General features: G+C 35.3%; 1 protein-coding gene across 1 annotated transcript; it reads left to right on the forward strand.

Moving 5' to 3' along the window:
* The first annotated feature begins 393 nt into the window (after window positions 1-393).
* Window positions 394-22,578, forward strand: LOC113510678 (cytochrome P450 6B1-like). Its single transcript, XM_026894176.3, has 9 exons — window positions 394-1,073; window positions 5,786-5,984; window positions 7,453-7,752; window positions 9,408-9,526; window positions 10,005-10,109; window positions 15,701-15,916; window positions 17,014-17,153; window positions 18,930-19,035; window positions 21,156-22,578. Exons 1-9 carry the CDS (start codon window positions 782-784, stop codon window positions 21,350-21,352), a joined length of 1,674 nt encoding a protein of 557 aa, XP_026749977.3. The 5' UTR covers window positions 394-781; the 3' UTR covers window positions 21,353-22,578.
* Window positions 22,579-22,851: the final 273 nt, after the last annotated feature.

Here is a 22,851-nt window from a genome sequence, read left to right on the forward strand (position 1 = left end):
TGTTCATTCATATAAATGTATAGGATTGTCGTCGCTTTATTATGCGGAGCAAATTATACTTTTTTTTTTAAATGATATCAGTTCTTTTGTGTAAAAATTAAAGATTGTGTTCGACAAAAAAAAAATTAATTATGACAAAACCAATTATTTTGATTTAAAAACTAAACTAAATTAAATCGATTGATGAAATTTCTATGAGATAAGTCTGTTAGTAGATTTTTCAGATAAAAATATAAATTTCCAAATCGCTTTGCAACAGACGGAGATTTGTGGTGACAAACATAAAAAAAATATAACCGAATTGAGAACTTCCTTTTTTTGAAATCGTTTAAAAAAAAGTATATATACGGTAGCAAATGTGTAGGACAATAGTGCGATTGCAATAAGTACCAATGTACCGGCCAGTTGTCCGAGGTCCGAATCTCAAGATACATCCGTCTCTGGCCCTACTCCCACTTTCTCTTTTGCAGCATCATTGCTTGCTTGCTATTTGGCATGGCGCGCATGCGTGGACCGAACGCTGTCATAATGTGTACGTTCTTAAAAAATATAATTTAAAAATTCAAATAATAACCATTCGTGTCGGCTATAAATACCCAAATTGTGTATAATAAAAATAAATGGAATATTCTAATAAAGTTATTATTCATGTTCAGTGCTCTATTAATATAATTTTGCTAGCAATATTTTTCAGCAAAAATTTTGTGTGCAGTGATTAAAATTCGTGTTAGTATTGAAACAAATATGTTTACAAAACTTTTTAGATTGAGATGACATCAAAATGTTTGGATTCAGACGTTCATTAGTGCAAACGGTAGTGCTTCTATCATGGGCTCTCAAATATTGGACTTTCGGGAATTATGTTGTATGGTGCATTTTGGCTGTGACAATCACGTTAATGATATTGTTGACACTTGGAACGTATGATCATGACTACTGGGTTGACAGAGGTGTATTTTCACCACCGGCGCAGCCGTTTCTTGGGCACATTGGACCTCTGTTGTCTTTCAAGGAGCAAACAGGCAACTTATTCAAGAGATTTTACGATACATACAAAAATGAAAGATTTATAGGTAAGTTATCTATTTTAGTAATATTTTCTTCTCTTGTACATTTAAATAAATTGATAAATATGGATGTATAAATTGATTACTTATTTACCTTGTGCAAAGTGATAAATTAAAAATGGTTCATGTCAAATAAAAAAAGGTAAAAAAATATAGATTATGTAATTTTAACACGACTAATTTTGGCGTAAACTCATAGGAAGGAATAACTTATGTTTTTATTTTAATTTTAACAATGTCATTATAGAAATGGTGACAAATAAATAAATAAATATATTTAAAATTAATAAATACTCGTATAAATCTAATTTATAATTAAAGATTAATTTATATTTAGTAAATAATAATTCTAATGAAATAACCAGTAATATTTAGTAAGCTTAAAACAAAAACAAAGATTAGACATAGCCATTATTGGCCGATGTATCACAAATTTTTACGATACAGATCTATAGACGATCTAAAAATACTTTTTTCTCTATTTGTATTTTAAATTTGGAATTATTACAAAAAAAAAGTTAAACATAATTAATTATGATTCAGTAGGTTGTAACTCGAATTAAGTCACGATTAAACCGGCTCACTGGGTCCACGGGTCAGCGGTTCGTATTCGTAGGAATTACAAAGGATTATTAGAATTATGTCGTTGAATGTATTAAGTATGTACTTAATAATAACTAAGGTATCTTTTGTATTAGTAAATTGTTATTGGTATCTAAATAAGCTAGTAAAGAATATTGTTGAAATATATATGTAATTGGCGTTCCATTGTTTCTGCCTACTCTAATTGGAGATTGGACATTTTGGAGACAGGCGTGACTGAAATATATGTACATAATTCAAGACTTATATGATATACTATTAGAGTATATAGATAGAGTGTCTCCATAGAAATGCTTCGAACAAAAAACGGATCAACTTTTTCATACGATTTTGCGTGATAAACAGTTATGAATGATTACTTTGTAACTTTTATATTTATTTTGTCTTATAAATTCTAAATCTTTTTAATGTCAAAGGGAGACTTTGTACAAAAGTCGATTGCTTGGGTACCTCTGTCCCATTCGTGTTTCAACCATGAAGCAGCTGTGTTTGTATGGCTATGTTTCGGTTTGAAGGGTGGGATATGGCGTTAATTTACTGGGTACAAAGGAATAACACTTGAGTCCTCAGGAATGGCAACGCATGGGGGGCATCATGGGCGAAACAGTATACTATGTTATGTCCATGGTACTGCTCATGTCTATAGGCGACGGTTACCACTTTCCATCAGGTGGGCCGTCAGCTTGTGTGCCATTCTAAGTTGTATAAAAAAAAATGCATTAATAATTATTTTATTTATTAAATGATACGTCAATATACATTTTATGCGTTAGTATACAGAATATTGATAAAAAAACGAATCGGGTAATTTGAGAATTAGCTGACAAAAAGTTGATCCGTTATTGTGGCTCGATGCCCTATCAATATAATCTAAGAATATACTATATATAAAATTACACAATACATATTTCAGTTTGTCCATGAATAGAAATTTTGTATTATTACAGCGATCTTTTTTAATGTCTGTAACAATAAAAAATGGCGCGCTTTTTTGTTAAAAGTAAAATCTACGTGTCGACCTATTGGATATACTTATAGTTTTTTATAACAGATAAGAGAAACTATTGTAATTTTCAGTGTATTTTTTTTGCATCAAAAAGGAGAACGCCCAAAACTCTTTTAATATTTTTTAAATATTTGTTTTTTTTTTCCCGACCACTCCAACTTCTAAATACTATCAAGGATTACGTACCATCGTCACATTCTGGTTTCTGTCCCAACAGGCGGTGCGAGCTACTTTTCATTCCGCTAACAAAAATAGTTTTCCCACGGGAGGGCGCTCCTTGACGTAGGTTTTTCACGGAAAATTTGAATAAAAGCTTTCGAAAACCGGGAAAAATATTTTACATTCACGTCACAGTTCAAATGGTGATAAGTCTGACACGCAATTCTGTGACTGAATTGTGTTGGAAAATTGTTGGCTTAGATTATATAGATGGAGAGTCTCCACACAGGTGCTTCGCCAAATACAGGACAATTTTTTTATCCATGTATGCGTGAATAGGGATGCCATAATGTACGTAATTACTCAGAATTTTGGAGACATTGTACAAAAGTCGATAGCTTGGGTACCTCTGTCCCATTCGTGTTTCAACCGTGAAGCAGTTGTGTTTGCATAGCTGTGTTTCGGTTTGAAGGGTGGGATATGGCGTGAATTTACTGGGTACAGAGGAATAACACCTGAGTCCTCAGGAATGGCAACGCATAGGGGGTATCATGTGCGAAACATTATAATCTGTTATGTCCATGGTACTGTTCATGTCTATAGGCGACAGTTACTACTTTTCATCAGGTGGGCAGTCAGCTTGTTTGCCATTCTAACTTGTATAAAAAAAATAGGGGAGTAATATGTATTGTAAAATTGGAAAATGAAAACGATACAATTTTATTACGAATATATTTGAAAGAGCAGAGTAAACAGTGCGTAATTCATAGTGATGCTTATTTTCAACCGACTTCAAAGAAGAAAGAAGAAAGTTATCAATTCGGTTGTATTTTTTTATATTTGTTACCTCATAACTCAGTCAGTTGTACAGCAATTTGGAAAATTTTTTCTTTATCTATAAAAATATATTTACAGATTTGTCCCACAGAAATTTTATCAAAATCGATGCAGTAGTTTAAGATCAAAATAATTTGTTTTGTTACAATTGAAGTCGGTTTTTTGTGAGATACGATCTTTATTGATCATTTTGATTTACATATGTTTGTATGTAAACAGACGTTCTTTTATTTTCAATATCGTTGTAAGTGATCGGTATTTTACTTAATAAACTTATAATAATTTGTATGAAGTATTTACACGTGCATATTCTTATTATATAAAAAAAAATAATTCCTAATTCGAAATTTAAAAAATTTACTTAGCCTAAAAAATATAGTCTAATTATTTGCAACATTAAAAAAAAATGGCGCGCTCTGTTTTTGTTTAAAGAAATATATGCCAAAGTAGATAGATAGATGGATAATTTATTTACATTACTTACAGCATACAAATTATAATACAAACATACACTTAATACACAGTAAAAGAGAAAAAAAAGTAAGAAAAACAAAAAAAAAAAAACAAAAAGCAAAAGATATAAAACAACGTTTGGCTGACTGAATTTTGACCTGTTTTTATTACTCGATGCCCTATCTATATAGTGTAAAACTCTAGTATTCAGATGGTGGTGCTGAAAATATAATTTCGAACTGTCGTTTCTACTAGTCATTCGTTTTTGCGCTGCATTGTTGCACTTCGCACTAAACTGTGTGAATTGTATGAATAGTTGAATAGAAAATGAAAGCCAATCGACATTTGGACTTTGAGTTTGAATTGTATTTTAATTATTTGTAATTGAGACCTTCTTGAGTTTGAATTGTAGATAGATAGATAGATAATTTATTTACATTACTTACAGCACACAAATTGCAATACAAACATACACATAATACACAGTAAAAGGGGGAAAGGGATTGTTAGTAATGAAGATTGAAAATCCCATTGCTAGCAATATACCTAACCAGTTCGACCTCCTCGCGGTTCTCCCTGGAAACTATCATGGTCAATCCCTGATGAATTCATCATGATGGGCTAACTGGCCTGTTTTCATTCTCATCGATCACCCTTCACTGGTGCTCCGCCAGCGTATCCCGTTAGCGCAGGCGGGGTTACTATAAAATATTCACCCTTGTTATAAAATAAAATAAAAAAAAGGTGGGGTTACCATACCATTTTCACCCATAAAAAAATACACAGTAAAAGAGAAAAAAAGAATGACATTAAAAAAGCAACAAAAAAAAAGCAAAATATATAAAACAACAATGTAATCATTTTAAAATTAAAACGCGTAGATGGTAGGTTTCTTTGTCTATGATAAACACTCAAAAACAATCTTAATAATCTGTCTGTCTGTCTGTTCGTGATAAACTCAAAAACTACTGCACCGATTTTCATGCTGTTTTTCATTCAATAGATAGAATGCTTCTCGAGGAAGTTTCAGTATATGATTTGTTAAGTTTTTCTATACATTGGCTATAATATAACGATATTTGTTGGTGTCGAAAAAAAATACGCTGTCTGGGAGCTTTCAACGAAAACGCTGCCTAAACCCTTTGAGATATAACAAAATAATGCATAGTGAAATTGTGTGTCTTATATAGGTCTACAGAAAAGTCCGTGATGGCATATGTTTATCTCTTAAAGAAAACATTTATTTTTTATACAACTTAGAATGGCAAACAAGCTAACGGCCCACCTGATGGAAAGTGCTAACCGTCGCCTATAGACATGAGCAGTACCATGGACATAACAGAGTATACTGTTTCGCCCATGATACCCCCCATGAGTTACCATTCCTGAGGACTCAGGTGTTATTCCTCTGTACCCAGTAAATTCACGCCATATCCCACCCTTCAAATCGAAACACAGCCATGCAAACACAACTGCTTCACGGTAGAAACACGAATGGGACAGAGGCACCACTTACTGGATAGGAAGGGAGAGCCCACTCTATTGCGGGACCACTCGGCAAGGCGGGCAAAGTCACGGGAATCAGTTAGTTATTTATAATCCCTTTCCTACGCTGATGTGTTGATATAATCTACATTGTTTTTATTATTGACCATTGCAGGAATACATCAGTTCTTCGCGAGGACCCTACTAGTCCACGACCCTGAGCTGATCAGGAGGATATGCGTGAACGACTTCCACCACTTCACAGACAGAGGCTTCTATTACCACAAGGACGTGGACCCGATGGTCGAGTCGTTGGTCTTCCTCAGGGGCGCCGAGTGGAGGAGGCTTCGAGCTAAGATATCCCCCGTATTTTCGTAAGATATAATTTATTTTATCATAACATACGTTAATATAAACTAATGTATTATTTTTTTCAATAAAAAGTGTGTCATTTGCGTTGACTTTAACATTAATATTTTGGAAAATAATTAACAAAAAAGAGGATTTATACGAATTTATGCATTTACTTCAATGTTACGGTTTTTTAGGATCTGATAGAGGATCTGACTTATTCCTTTTACATATAAAAGAAATAAGTCCCAATCGTGCATTGACCACATGTTGATAGACTTCACTAGTGGTAACATACTATTCCGTGACTTTTCCTACATAAATCAGTATATAAAGTATTCTATATGTTAAGTTATGACATAGCCTACTCGTGTACCAAATTTCATTCGAATCCGTTTAGCCGTTTAAGCATGATTGAGTAAAAATATCCAAATATCTTTATAATAAATGATTATAATTTCGGATCAACGTATTTTAATAAAACTTTATATACACAAAGACTATCATCATCATCGTCATCTCAGCCATTATCTGTCCACTGTTGGACATGGGCCTTCCCCATAGACATACATATATTAAATGCACATAGACCATATTCTAAATTAATATATAGGGTACTTTGTTTACCGATTATCGCAAGCAAAGACGCGGAATAGAGCTATTATAAATGACATTTCGTAAATTATAACCGTTATGGGGAACATTATACTGTATATATAATAATAAACCGTATCTGTAAATAAATAGAGTTAATAATTAAATAAATAATACCTATGGTTTTTGTTACTATACCCAAAGGAAGTTATGTATTTCTTTAAATAATATGCATACGATATTAAGTTTTTCTACACTTCAGGTTAGCTAGCTCTTTATTTTATAACATTGTTTTCCGTCCTTTATTATTTTGAATTAACTTTTAAAATTCGAATTACTATTAACACTTTCAAAGTTTTATTTTTAAAATTTATGTTAATTTTTAAAAGTTTTTGTATATAACTGGATAAAGGGATTTTTTTTTAATTTTTTTTTTATACAACTTAGAATGGCAAACAAGCTGACGGCCCACCTGATGAAAAGTGGTAACCGTCGCCTATAGACATGAGCAGTATCATGGACATAATAGAGTATGATACCCCCATGCGTTGCCATTTCTGAGGACTCAGATGTTATTCCTCCGTAGCCAGTAAATTCACGCGTAAATTTAATGAACTTATGTGGCGAAACGTTAGCCACTTCGGAAGGTCGTGAGGTTATCCATTATTTCCGGAGTCTTTCGGGCAATCCGGCAGGGTTGGCAACCCTAACCTTCGTACTAGCTACCTTACATGGTCTCGCCCGCATGAAGCATTATATAAAATATCCTATGTGTTAAATTAGGATTATAGTGTATCCATGTGCCATTATCTATTAGTAAAGAAATATCCTTTCATCCATACACCTCACAAGCATTCATATTATATGTTACTAAAATTTTGCATTATTATATTGCAGCCCTAACAAACTGCGTGGAATGTATCCAATCATTGAGAAAGTAGCCGACAAGTTTGTTATTAAAATAAAAAGTATGTTAAACAAAGACAATCGCAATGGGAACTTTGTACGTGAACAAGGAACAGCTGAAGACAATTCTGTCCTGGTGAACGGGCAGAGGTTCTTCGAGGGGTACACAGCTGATGCGATAGTGCCGTGCGCGTTCGGTTTCAAGAGCGATGTGATGGACAATGAGAACCATCCTGTGGCGGTCGCGCTGCGCTCCTTTTATGAAATGTCACTATTCAACATTTTTCAAAAGTAAGTATATATATATATATATATATATATATATATATATATATATATATATATATATATATATATATATATATATATATATATATATTCTTTATTGTAATAAAACATACAGTAATAACAAGAAGTTAATAAAGTTTTTTTTTTGATGGGTGAAAATGGTATGGTAGGGGGAACCGCGAGGAGGTCGACGTGCTTGGGTATATTGCTAGCAATGGGATTCTCAGTCTCTATTACTAACAATCCCTTTCCCCCCAGTTAAGTTAATAAAGTTAGTAAAGACGAACTTATCTCTAAAAGAGATTTCTTCCAGTCAACCTAACACAGTGGTATAGGAAGTAGTGAGTGGGCAGTAGTAGGTACTGTAGTGTAAAACAGAAACTAAAATAAATATTTACATAAATTACAAATATATTATTCAGTTTAAATATTTTTTGTCACATCTGTGTTACAAAAATGTAAAAAATGTTGTCTGTAAGAGATTGCCCTAGCGATGAGACCGCCTTTTGTACCTTTATGTGTATATTTCAATCTGTATTTATGTTACTGTATTTCACTTGAATTGTTCAATTGTCATTGTATATTTTTGTTTATGGTGCAATAAAGAGTTAAATAAATAAATGTCCTCGTTGTAGGTATAATTAAATAATTGACTTGAATTTTGGAAGTGTTAAGATTATCATAATATTAGTTGTCAATTGTCCACTGTTGAACATAGGCCACTCCCATATGGTTTTGTCAATAGTTGCCGTTAGGCATGGTGATGTTTTGTGAGGATCCCTCAACCATCAAGTTCTCTTAGTCGCCTTTTACGATACCCGTGGTATAGGAAGGGGTGGCCCATTCTATGCCGGGACCACACGGCTCGAATGTTACGATAAGTTAAGATAGTTATTATTTATTATTTTTTTATCATAATTGTTTTCTAAGATAATTTCACTGTTAAAAACTGGTCATTTGGAGAGGATGGATGAAAGAAGAATTACGAAAGAGATATATCGAGCAAGAATGAATGGAGATGTCGGTAGGGGCCGCCTAGACGAACGTATGTCGGCCAAATAGGCGACGTGCTGAAGAAGGGCCAAATTAAAAGTACCCGTAACCGGCGAGCGTGTATGAAAAGATTGATAAATGTGGAAGAAGCGAAGGAGGTTTGTTTGAATCAAAGCATTTGGCGTTCCATTGTTTCTGCTTACCCTAATGGGAGACAGGCATGACAGATATGTATGTATGTATGTATTTCACTGTTAAAAACCTGTGAGTCAATTTTATTGAACGAGATGTAGTTTAAGTATCTTTTTGTTTTTAAAATAGAGACTCTGTACAAAAGTCGTGTGCTTGAGCACCTTTGTCCCATTTGTGTTTCTACCGTGAAGCAGTTGTGTTTGCATGGTTATATTTCGATTTCAAGGGCATTTCAAAGATATGGCAGTGAATTTAGCAGTGAATTTAAGGTACAGAGGAATAACACCTGAGTCCTCAGGAATGGCAACATGGGGGGGGGGGTATCATGGGCAAAACAGTATACTTTATTATGTCCATGATACTGCTCATGTCTATAGGCAACGGTTACCTTCAGCTTGTTTGCCTTTCTAAGTTGCATAAAAAAATAGAAATGGAATATATTTTTAAACCGTATTTGATTGTAATACTTACAGAACCGTCCAACAATTATGGCCGGCATTTGCGATGTTCTTTCGCATAAGGATTATACCGAAGAAGACGGAGAACTACTTCTACGGGCTCATCGTGAACGTGCTCAGATCCAGAGAGAAAGGTCAGGGTAAAGTAAATCAATTGTCAGCTTGGGTACATCTGTCCCACTCGTTCTACCATCAAGCAGTGCTCGGTATGGCTGTTTCAATTTGAAGGGTGGGGTGTCATCATATCAGCCTTTAACTGTCCACTGCTAAACATAAGTCTCCCCCTTGGAAGGGTTTTGCTAGTAGTTGCCACACTTGGCAGGCGGATTGGCAGCCGCAGTTAGGCTTTAGAGATGTTTCACCTTCCCTTAGTCGCCTCTTCAACACCCACGGGAAAGAAAGGGGTGGTTTTTCTATGCCGGAACACCCTCGAAACCGAAACACAGCCATGTAAACACAACTGCTTCACGGTGTAAACGCGAATGGGACAGAGGTGGCCAAAAAACGACTTTTGTACAAAGTCTCCCTCTGGTAAAAGGCCTGTTTAATTTGGTACTAGATGGCAATGTGTTATAATACCTAGTGGTATTTATTGGTGTATATATTTTGCAGGAGAGCAAGTTAGGCGCAGTGACTTCATAGAGATGATGATGACCCTCCGAGAGGACAGTAGCAACAATAATAAGAAGAGTGTGGAGCCAACTGATGTTGTTATCAGTAAGTAACTCCTGAAACACAGGTTTTTTCATACCTACCTCAGAAGTTAGGGGCTTCAAACTATGTTGTAATAAAGAGTGAAATAAAGATTTATTATTATTTTATTACAAAAATTCTCATCTCTCCTCTTAAGGAGAGGAGATGGCGAACTAACCCCCGGCAGAAGCACAGTCGGCCGGGGTTCAGAGTCCCAGGGAGAGAAACCGAAAAAAAATCATATTAATAATAATAATTATTATTATTAATTTATTGAGTGGATGTCACCATACTGCATGACGAGAACCTCGTGAAAGCCGAAACTGAGAAAAAGAGAAGATATCTCGACCTGGCTCACGAGATGACCGAAATTTGGGAGATGACGTCCACTGAAATTATTCCAATGGTTTTGTTGGTGAGAGGTCTTATCCCAACCAGTCTGGAACAACATCTCAGACGGTTGGGATTCCGAGGCGGCTCACTCCTGGGAATGATGCAGAAAGCGTTGCTCTTAGATTCTGCCCGCATTGTACGCCGGTTTCTCTCCCTGGGGCACTGAACCCCGGCCGACTGTGCTTCTGTCGGGGGTTACTTGCCATCTCCTCTCCTTAAGAGGGGAGATGAGAATTTTTGTAAAAATAAAATGATATGAAAAAGGATTTCCGATGCAAAGAAATGAAACCCGTACATGGTCATCATTCACTTTAATAGATGCCCACACCGCGTTCTATATCGTCCTGCTGGTTTCCCGGCTCCGATATGTATGTTAGATTAAAAATAAAAAGATGACAGTGCCACTTTCTAAAGTCGGCACTTATTGTAGAAAGTCAATTCCATACAATCGAAGAGATAATTTTTTTTATGCAATTTAGAATAGAAACAGGCTGACGGTCCACCTGATGGAAAGTGGTAACCGTTACCTATAGACATGAGCAGTATCATGGACATAATATAGAATACATAATAAAGAATAATGTGTCATCTATGATACCCTTCATCCGTCGCCATTCCTGAGGACTAAGGTGTTATGTCTCTCTACCCTTTAATTTTATTGCCATATCCCACCCTTCATACCAAAACGGTCATGCAAACACGACTGTTTCACGGCCGTAACATAAATGGGACAGAGATGCCCAAGTAAATGACTTTTGTACAAAATCTCTCTCTGGTACCATTAGTATCATTAATTTGCATACACTAGCCAGCCACTTTTTTAGGGTTGTCAGATGTGATTTTTTTATTTTTAGCAAAATGTTAAAATTGTTTTCTACAAATTCGTTCACATTTATCTAATTAAAAATTTTTGTCAGTTTTCAATATGTTTTGCCATATAATCAATACGCAAATGAAGAAATTAAAGCCCTTCTGGGTACCTGACTTTCGTTTATGGGTATTATATGAGGAGTATACAGCTTTACGGTTTCCTAAGTATTAGAACATTAAAAAAAAATTACTCCAACTTCTCCACTCCAATTTAATTTATCCCAAATTTAATTCATATCAAAAATGTTTACCTAAAATAGTGAAAAAAAAAACCCAATCGTTGACAACGCTGGCCATCTTATTTATTCCTAGAGCAAATAAGTATTTATAATCCAAAATATGTAATGGCTCAAATACTTGCATCCAAGCCAAATTCCAAATTTAAAAAAGAATTATTCTTATTGTTTCAATGATTTAATTTGCCTAATTATGTAACAATGTGGTGAAACGCCTATATATGCTGTCGATATGTTTGGTATATTTATTTTAGTTGTTTTCTTAAATTAATTTTTTATTTATACTTATATTGTTAACAATTTCAAATACACGTTACATATGTATGTTTAGTCGTTTCTAACGACATCCACAGGAAATAAAGGTATGACCTATTCTATGCCGGGACCATACGGCTAAGATCACTTATTATGTATATTTATGTAGCTATATACATAGTCTCAGATTATTTGATACAAATTCCTCCTATTAAATAATTTTCGTGGAATGGAATGTTTCATTAGGGCCGCGATATCTAGACTTCGCGTTGCATGTTTTCGTTTATTAAATAACTAGCATAATTAATAATAAATGTTCTTTCAAGGAATCCCTAAATGCCGCACGTTTACTAAATATTTCAGGTTAACGTTTATGATGAAACTAGCTTTTATCCGCGACGTCTTCCGCGTGATCGGCATATTTTCGTTATTTACTTAGTATACTTAGACCAGCTTCGTACGGTTTTTTTTTAAATAAAATACATGTTAATTATTGATAATACAGTTTTTGTAGTGAAGGACTTTATTTGTATTAGTATTTTCTAATTGATATATTACAAAAAATAAAAATCATTTTTCCTAATTCAGACATTCCTCATTTCATCAGTTTAGACAGATTTTTTTTATAAAACTTAGAATAGCAATCAAGTTGATGGACCAGCTGTTTTTTTTAATGGGTGATAATGGAATGGTCACCCGCCCGCGCTATCGGTATACACTGGCGGAGCACCAGTGAAGGGTGATAGATGAGAATGAAAACAGGCCAGTTAGCTCATCGTGATGAATTCATCAGGAATTAACCATGATAGTTTCCAGGGAGAACCGCGAGGAGATCGACCTGGTTGGGTATATTGCTACCAATGAGATTCTCAGTCTCCATTACTAACAATCCCTTTCCCCCCGGCCCACCATGATGAATTCGACAAAAATTAACCATGATGGTTTCCAGGGGGAACCGGGTGGAGTTCGGCCTAAAAGGGTATATCGCTAGCAATGGGGTTATTAGACCTCATCACTAACAATCTCTTTCCCCCTGGCCCACCTGTTGAAAAGCGGTAACCGTCAGCTGTAGACATGAACAAGTAGCACGGTAATATGGTTATCATAAAAAAAAAACTGTTCTTTATACGTTTTTAATAAAGTTCAAATATTTTAATATAACTTCTTACAAAGTGTCTAACATAAAATTTAAATAAATACATAATATTTAATATATCAATTTGAGGGTTCAACGGATACCCGACGAAGATAATTAACAAGTCAATTTCCCAAAACGACATCCCGGCCTTAGGAGTTGGCCCTAGTTGTGGCAACTTGGAGGCGCATAAATTATTATATTATTATGTAAGTTCTGAAAAATGTCTCCCAACTCGGCCGACTCGTAACAAGTTTAATCTGAACCGCTGTGTTATTCTGTTAACATTAGCTCTCGTTTCGCAACTCACTTCACGTTCGCTCTCACATAAGTTTTCACTTCGTCTAATTTGTGCACTTCTAGACTTTGTACAAGTCATTTCATAGGTACTTCTGTTTCACTCGTGTTTTTTTTTAATAGTTAATAATGTACCGATAACCCCTCCTGCACTACCGGTATACGCTGTCGGGGCACCAGTGAGGGAGGATAGGTGAGAATGAAAAGGCAGGCTAACAGTCTGTATCAATCCTTTCCGTTGTGTCACTCGTGTTTTTGCCGTGAAGCAGTTGCGCTTGCATGGCTGTTTCAATTTGAAGGTATGGCAATAAAACTACAGGGTATGGAATTGTGAACCGTCAGTCTGTGTGACATTCTAAGTCGTAAAAAATATTTATTTAATATTTATTAAATGTTGTGTTAAATTTATGTTAAATGTAAAAATTCCCAAAGAGGGTTGACGTCAAGCAGGCTGCCGGTCGTAAAACTATAAGCCAAATCTTTTTGTAATATGGATAAAAACATATTACGCCGACCCCAAATAATCATTGGGATAAGGGTAGGAAGATGATGATGATTTATTAAATGTAAGTCACTCGCGAATCCGCTAGTGAATTTCGTGTTTGTATTTACCGAATAACGCTATTGCCCTACTTGGGGTAGCAGTATAGACTGGTTAGAAGTAACAGTCTTGAACTAATCAAAGCTTACTAAGATTCTAAATGCGAAAGTTTGTGTGTATGTATGGCTGGATGTTTTTTTTATATTCTTTCAAGCATAAAACACTGAATTAATTTAAATGGAATTTAGTACTTGGGTTGATTATATCCTAACTTAAGTACTTTATATTATTCTCAATTTCGTGTATAATATAGTATATGTTATATATGTAAGTATAGTTATATATATATATATATATATATATATATATATATATATATATATATATATATATATATATATATATATATATATATATATATATTACTACTTACTAGTACCGCATTCGAGTATTCTGACACTTCCCTATGGTTGACTGGGAGAGAATGCTTTAGCATTAAGTCCGTCATGTACACATATATGTACTAATGTATAAATATAATAAATAACTTAGTACTAATTCACTGTGCGGGTACTAATAATATAAAAACATAATAACATATATAATAACACTTAGTACTAATAATTACTAATCATCTATTAAAAAAAAACTTTGTAAATTATAATATAACAAGTAGTGGGATTGTTAAATTGAAATTGTTTGAAATGATGTCCATAACCACTTCTTATCATTTATTTATTTATTTATACTTTTATACATTGAAAAATGTCTACAACGGACATGCCTGATGAAAAACGACAAACAGAGAGAACAAATGGCGGTTCACAGATTTAAGAAAATAGTAAATTAAATAAATATTTTAAGAGATAACAATTTATGATAAATAAACACGCAAACATATAGAATAATATATTATATCGCATCTCCCATATTTAGAACTAACAAAATTTTTCATCGTGCCTCCCACCAAATTGTTTATAATTACTCCTCTCCATCCAAAGGTTGCCTGGAAGAGATCGCTCTTAGCGATAAGGTCGCCCATTGTTTTGTCATTGTGATTATTTCTTGTAATTATTTATATTTATAATAAGTTTACTATTGTAATCTTTTGGAGGAAACAATAAAGAGTATCTATCTATCTATCTAAAATATACTTACAAAAAATATACACATATAAATCACATACAATACATATATAAATAACCATACATAGTATAATATATACTAAATTAATAAATATATAAATAATAACTAATTATATAACAGATTAAGGCTTTTCATTGTTATGATAAATTGTAGTAATGTATCGTCACACATTTCGCCATCGACAAGAAATTCATTCACACACGCTTGAACCTGAATGGTCAGTATATTCTCCCACGAACGCTCAGGCTGTGGAATCAAAGGGCCTACCATTAAGTATTTTCCGAAATTTCGGGGACGAACGAAACAGAAATTTGATGTTAAAATTACATAATACATGCTGTTTAAAAGTATTAAAAATATTAAAAGATCGTTCCTTTGGACTATTAGAATAGGATTTATGATGAACGAAATGTTAAGCTCCATTTACTGGGTCGATTTCGGTACGAACAAAAACACGAAATTTAGCCCGAAATTTCGGAATTTCATTTCATGGTAGGCCATCAGCTCCCTGCCGAGAATTTCTCTACAGACTACAGTATGGGGGTATAAAAAGGGTATATTAAGATTTCTTCGGAGTCGGTAACGTGCACGTGTCACTGTAGTGTTGCAGGCGTTTATAGGCTACAATTTACCATCAGACGGGCTGTATGCTTATTTGCCACCTTTGTGGTATAAAAGAAATATATTCTTTTGAGGTTTTCGTAATATTTTTTAATTAATAAACAATTATAAATCATTCCAGCGGACATGTTGATAGCGGCAAACGCGTTCATACTTCTGCTCGGAGGTTTCGAGACCTCTTCCTCCACCCTGGCGTTCATGGTGATGGAACTAGCTGCTCACCCTCATATCCAGGAGAAGATGAGGGCGGAGGTTCTGGAGGTGATGGAGAGACATGGAGGCAACATTGGTTATGAAGCATTGCAAGAGCTCACTTACATGGACATGGTGATACAAGGTGAGGTGTTTCTACAAGCTTTTGTTTAATTGCAATGTATGCCAATTGGTTCAATTTTTTTTTATTGGGTGAGAAAAGCGAAACAGTATACTCTGTTATGTCCATGGTACTGCTCATGTCTATAGGTGATGGTTACCAGTGTCCATCAGGTGGGCCATCAGCTTGTTTGCCATTCTAAGTTGTATAAAAAAAAATAGAACGGTATCCCCGCTTGCACTATCGGTATACGCTGGTGGAGCACCAGTTACAGATCACAGGTGAGGATGAAAGCAAATCAGTTAGCCCTACGTGAAGAAGTCGACAAGAATTAATCACAATAGTTTCCAGGGGGAACCGCGTGCAGGCCGGCCTGATAGGTTATATTGCTAGTAATGGAATGTTAAAGTCCATTCATCATCATCATGTCAGCCTTTACCTGCCCACTGCTGAATATAAGCCTCCCCCTAGTGGGGTTTGCTAGTAGTTGCCACGCTTGGCAGAAGGATTGGCGACTACCGTTAGGCTTTGGAGATATTTTAAGAGGGACGCTGCTGCCCATCCCTTACCATCCATTAGTCGCCTCTTATGACACCTACGGGAAAGGAAGGGGTGGCCTATTCTATGCCGGGACCACACGGGCATTTTTTATTATATCAGCCGTTTACTGGCCAATGCTGAACATAGGTCATCCCCATAAGTGAAATTTAATCTTGAGGGCTTTGGTGATGTTTGAAGAGGGATGTTGCTGTCTATCCTTCGACCAATAAGTTCCCTTAGTTACCTCTTACGATACCCACGAGAAACGAAGTCGGGGCCCATTCTATACCGGAGCAGCATGGTGATTTTCTTTATATACAACTTAGAATGGCAAACAAGCTGACGGCCCACCTGATGGAAAGTGGTAACCGTCGCCTATAGACATGAGCATTACCATGGACATAACAGAGTATATTGTTATGTCGTATCGGTTTGGAAATACTGCTGCTGGAAGTTGATTCCAACGAGTGGTTGTGCTTGGGAGAAAGTGCATTTTATATTTTCTTTTCATGGACATAACAGATATGTTTACATAAATAAAATTAATCTATTTAAAACAATATCTGTATGTACATTTCCAGAGACCCTCCGCCTGTATCCACCGTTCCCGTTCATCCAGCGGGAGTGCACGAAGGATTATGTGATACCGGGTACACGGGTGGTCGTCGAGAAAGGAACTAGTGTATTTTTCCCCACAATGGCCTTGCATAGGGACGAGCGGGTAAGAACTACTACAAATTGTTAACGTCAGTGTATCCCAACCTTTTTTGTGCCATGCCCAACTTGAATATTTCTAAAATTTTTATGCCCGTATATCTAATTTTTCCCGACAAAATTCGACTCTAATTGTTCAGTTGATATTTTGCTAACGTCAAACGAAATTATACCTAATAAATATTTACAGCATTATTTTAATTTATTTTTTTTTGTTAAATTTGCCACCGATATTTATTCGTAGCGTGGCATTTAAATGGCCCGGAGCAAGAGGGTTAAAATTTTTACTTACACATTTTTAATTCCTTGGATTTTGGAGTGGCGTGCCATGTGTATATATATATATATATATATATATATATATATATATATATATATATAAAAACAACTTTTGCACAGCGTTTCAAAAAATATCTCTTTACACGAATTTACAATCAAATCACAAGGCTTACTGACATAAAAGATAGCCGATTATCAATTGCAAAGAGAGTCATTCACGGATTATTGATGTCTTGGTCCTACGAAGACACAGAAAAAATTTTAAAAAGTGCACTTTAATGTATTGGAACTGTATATTATATATATATATTATATACACACACACACATACATACACACACACACACACACACACACACACACACACACACACACACACACACACACACACACACACACACACACACACACACACACACACAAACACACACACACACACACACACACACACACAACACACACACACACACACACACACACACACACACACACACACACACACACACACACACACACACACACACACACACACACATTGGTACCCAAACTCATGAAACATTATATAATTAGATTAACCCTGTTCGCCGCACCATAACTGTAAAATGACTTGCTTTGACTTCCACGAGACATAGATGATTAATTTTATTCTTATATATATATATATATATATATATATATATATAATTTTGCAAACAAGATATATATAAGTATATATGTTATATATACTTATAGATTGGTCTCCTTAGATGATTATTTTATTATGATTAAAATCAGGTTTGTAGTTTAATTTTTCCAATAAATAAATAAATCAAAATAATTGGTTTTCCACAACTAGTTTTTTTTTTGGAACCCAATCTTAAATTATGTACAGAAGAATTTATATTAAAGCTTATACAATTTTTTTTTATTGAATTGTATTTATTTATTTTAAAATGTACATCAACAGTGTAAATACAGATATTAATATTAATTGATATACGGGGCTTGCATCTTGCATTTACACCAATTACAGATGTACACAACATTTTCTTAAGTCATCGATTACATACCCTTCTTTGCATAATGGTGGAAATTTCCATCATAACATTGAATGCCCAAAAATTATATAAAAGAACAAGTTCACTTTAAATTGCTCGTGTCTGGATACCTTTTTAATGTCCATCGCAGAAAAAAACAACATAGCTGTCAAATTTATTTTTTAACCATTTTTCTTTTAATTTTGAACATGAATTATTTATTTTGATTTATTTATTTTCATGTGACCTTATCACCTTGATTTATTTCACCAATAAAAAAAAACATGCAAAACTGACACCAACAAAACAATAAAAAAAAACATACTAGTGATAACATAAGAATACTTTATAAGAATTTAGTTTATAAATAAAAGCTATCTAATTTTAATTTCATCAATTTAATTAATTTTAATTAAATTACAAATTAATATAATTTTTCGTCATAAATAAGACAATAATTTTTCATGTCTTGTTCTTTATGTTTGTAGTACTTCAAAGATGGCGATGCGTTCGTACCGGAGCGCTGGGCGTCAGACGAGACCCCACCCGCTGGTGTCTACATGCCATTTGGAGATGGACCGCGTTATTGCATCGGTGAGTTAACTCTGTTAAACAATTTTTTTTAATGGATGATAATGGAATGGTAACCCTGCCTGCGTTATTGATATACGCTGGCGGGGCACCAGTGAGCGGTGATAGATGAGAATGAAAAAAGCAGATCAGTTAGCCCATCGTGATGAATACATTTGGAATTTAGCGCGATGGTTTCCAGGGGGTACCACGGGGAGGTCGACCTGTTAGGGTAAATTGTTAGCAATGGGACTGGTAGTCCATTTTACTAACAATCCCTTCCCCCTGCATCGGTGAGTTAACCCTGTTATAATTTTATTTAATGTTGGAATGGTAGCCTCGCCTGCGCTATCGGTATACACTGGCGGGGCACCAGTGAGGGATGATAGGTGAGGATGAAAAGGTCAGTAATTTTTTCCACTGCTGGACATAGGCATCCACTGACAGGAAGTCAGTGGATGCCTATGTCAGAAGCAATGCATTTGAGATCGTCACTCCATCTAGTTGGGGAGTCGTCCTACACTGCGTTTGCTTGTACGGGGTCCCCACTCAAGAACCTTTCTTCCCCACCCCTACCGTTAGCGCAAGCAGGGGTACTATTTCATTCCCTCTATGTAGGTATCCCTTTCCTCCCTCTGCCGGGGGTTAGTTTGTCAACACCTCTAATTAAGGGGGAGACGTGAATCTTATAAAAATAAAAATAAATGAAATTATGAAATTTATTTGCTAGAAACATTGTAGATACAATATTGCATTTGTCAAGTTTACAAGATGTTCATTATGTTTCGCCACATCAAGTGGCATGCAAATATAAACCTTATGTACAGTGATAAGAGCTTTTATCACCAAAAAAATTATATATCAAGCAACCTTTGCACTGCTATATGTATGTATTTATATTTTTAAATTAATAAATTTTTAATAAATTGTTAGTTTATGATATTTATATATTTATCTTGATAATTAATTAATTAGGAATGTTGATGAATTCATGATTCAGAGAATTATGCTATCAAAAATATTAAGAATGACGTCATTCTGTGATTTATTTTAATGGGTGAAAATGGAATAGTAATTCCGCCTGCGCTATCGGTGATAAGTGATAAGTGAGTATGAAGTCTGATCATTTGGCCCATTATGTCTAATTTATTGAGAATTAAACCACTATGGTTGGGGGGAAAAGGGATTGTTAGCAATGCAGTTTGACAGACCCATTGCTAGCAATATGCCCTATTAGGTCGACCTCCACGTGGTTCCCCCAGGAAACCATCGTGTACAATTCTTGTTGAATTCGCCACGATGGGCTAACTGATCTGCTTCATCCTCACCTGTCATCCTAAACTGGTGCCCCGCCGGTGTATACCGATAGTACGGGTGGGGTTACCATTCCATTATCACTTATTAAGAAAAAAACCACTATGGTTTCCAGGGGGAACCGTGTGTAGGTCGATATGACAGGGTATATTGCTAGCAATGAGGCTGTTAGAACCCATTACTAATAATAACTTTCCTCCTCCCCCAAATTACAAATTTTTTTTTATAATGGGTGATAATGGAATGGAAATCCCGTCTGTGCTATTGGTATACGCTGGCGGGACACCAGTGACAGATGATAGGTGACCATGATAGTACGATATTTAGCCCATTGCGACGAATTCCATTAGAATTAACCACGATGGTTTCCAGGGGGAACCGCGTGAAGGTCGATCTGGCAGGGTGTATTTTTTTTTAATAGATGATAATGGAATGGTAATTCCGCCCGTGATAACGGTATATGCCGTCAGGGCACCAGTGAGGATTGATAGGTGAGGATGAAAAGACAGGTCAGTTAGCCTATCATGACGAAATCAACGATAAATTAGTCACGATAGTTTCCAGGGGGAATCGCGTGGAGGTTGACCGGATAGGGTACATTGATAGTAATGGGGACTAACCTCCCCATTACTAACAATCCCCCCTCCCCCCAACTACTCGTATTTATCCGTGCGAGGCCGAGGTGGGTTAATAATCTGTAATAAATAATATATCGTCATAGTCGTAGAATTCTGACGGACGGATGACGGACATGCAATATTCGTCAGATGCGTCAGTATTCTACGCCTATGACGATTTATTTATGAAATGTATTCTTCTACTCTTTGCAGGCAAACGTTTCGCGAGCATGCAAATGAAGTGTTGCCTGGCGCGTATTCTGCAACACGTGCGGTTCAGCCCGGCGCTCGCGAACAAGCTCGGCGAGCAGTCCGCCGGGCGGCGCGGCGAGCCGTTCGCGGCTGACCCGCGCTCCCCGCAGACACTGCACCCCGCGGACTCGCGGGTTCGAATTAGCCTTATCAACTAGGGTTTTAATAGATGATAATGAAATGGCAACCCCACCTGAGCGGGGGGAAAGGGATTGTTAGCAACGGAGTTTGATAGCCCCATTGCTAGCAATATGCCCTATTAAGTCGATCTCCACGTGGTTCCCCCTGGAAACCAGCGTGAACAATTCTTGTTGAATTTGTCACGATGGGTTAACTGACCTGCTTCATCTTCACCTATCATCCTTCACTGGTGCCCCACGGGGTATACCGTTAGCGCGGGTGGGGTTACCATACCATTATCATCTATTAAAAAAACTCACCTGAGCTATCGATATACACTGGTAGGCACCAGCGAGGGATGATAGGTGAGGATGAAAACAGGTCAGTTAGCCACCGTGACGAATTTGACAATAATTAATCACGATGGTTTTCAGGGGGAACCGCGTGGAGGTCGACCTGATTGGGTATATTGCTAGCAATGGAGATTAAAGTCCCTGTTATTACCAATCCTTCTCCTCCCTATAAACTAGGGTTGCCAACAAGGAAGATACGTTATACAGGTGAAATTTGCAACATACCGTTTAAATGCATTCTTATTATTATTAATGCTGCTGGTTATTAGAGACTGGAATAATAGCAGTAGCGAATGCTGGTCGACACTTTCTCTCATCCTTTTGACAATACTTGAAGGTAGAAAATAAAGGTGAAATAAAATATTTCCTAAATTCTGTATAAATATTAATTGAAAATAAGTAGTAATAAAATGCGTAGGTACACCCCTTATACGCTATGAAAACAAGGAAAATATACCTTCAATTAGTTATTTAAAAAAAAAAATTAAAAAAAGGCATTAATTATTAAATTAATAGGATCTAGTTAATTGTAAAACGCGAGACCTTAGAAACTGGAAACAGGTTGGTTAGTGACTCTAATATAAATCATGATTCAATGTGATATAACTTAAAATGATATAATTAATTTGATAGTGTAAAAGTTTTTATTAAATATGTGACAAAGTGTGACAAAATGTAACAAAATGTGACAAAATGTAACAAAATGTAACAAAATGTAGCAAAATGTAACAAAATGTAACAAAATGCAACAAAATGTAACAAAATGTAACAAAATGTTTAGTTGTTCACAGGAATTACAAAACAGATAAGTCACATTCCTATTATGTTAGAAATAGGAATGTTTTGTAACAAAAATTTGGTCACGATTTTATTTTTTATTTACTTAGTGTATCGAAGAAAAATGAAAATATTATATAATTAATGAATAAAGATAATTTAAATAGTAAAATGTCTTTTAATTTCAAACGACTTTAAAAGAAGGAGATTCCCAATTACGTTGTATTTTTTTTTATGTTTGTTACCTCATAACTTCGTCACATCTTCTTTCTATTCCAATTTTCCAAATTTTTCAAATTTCTTCTAGACCAATCTGTCATCTTTTTAGATTCTAAAAGGATGACAAATTAGTCTTGTAGAAATTTTATCGAAATCGATTCAGTATACAGATAGTTCTTATACCTGTC

The sequence above is a fragment of the Galleria mellonella genome, unplaced genomic scaffold (assembly GCF_026898425.1).
Source record: "Galleria mellonella isolate WM207_F2 unplaced genomic scaffold, CSIRO_AGI_GalMel_v1 utg905, whole genome shotgun sequence".
Lineage (NCBI taxonomy): Eukaryota > Metazoa > Arthropoda > Insecta > Lepidoptera > Pyralidae > Galleria > Galleria mellonella.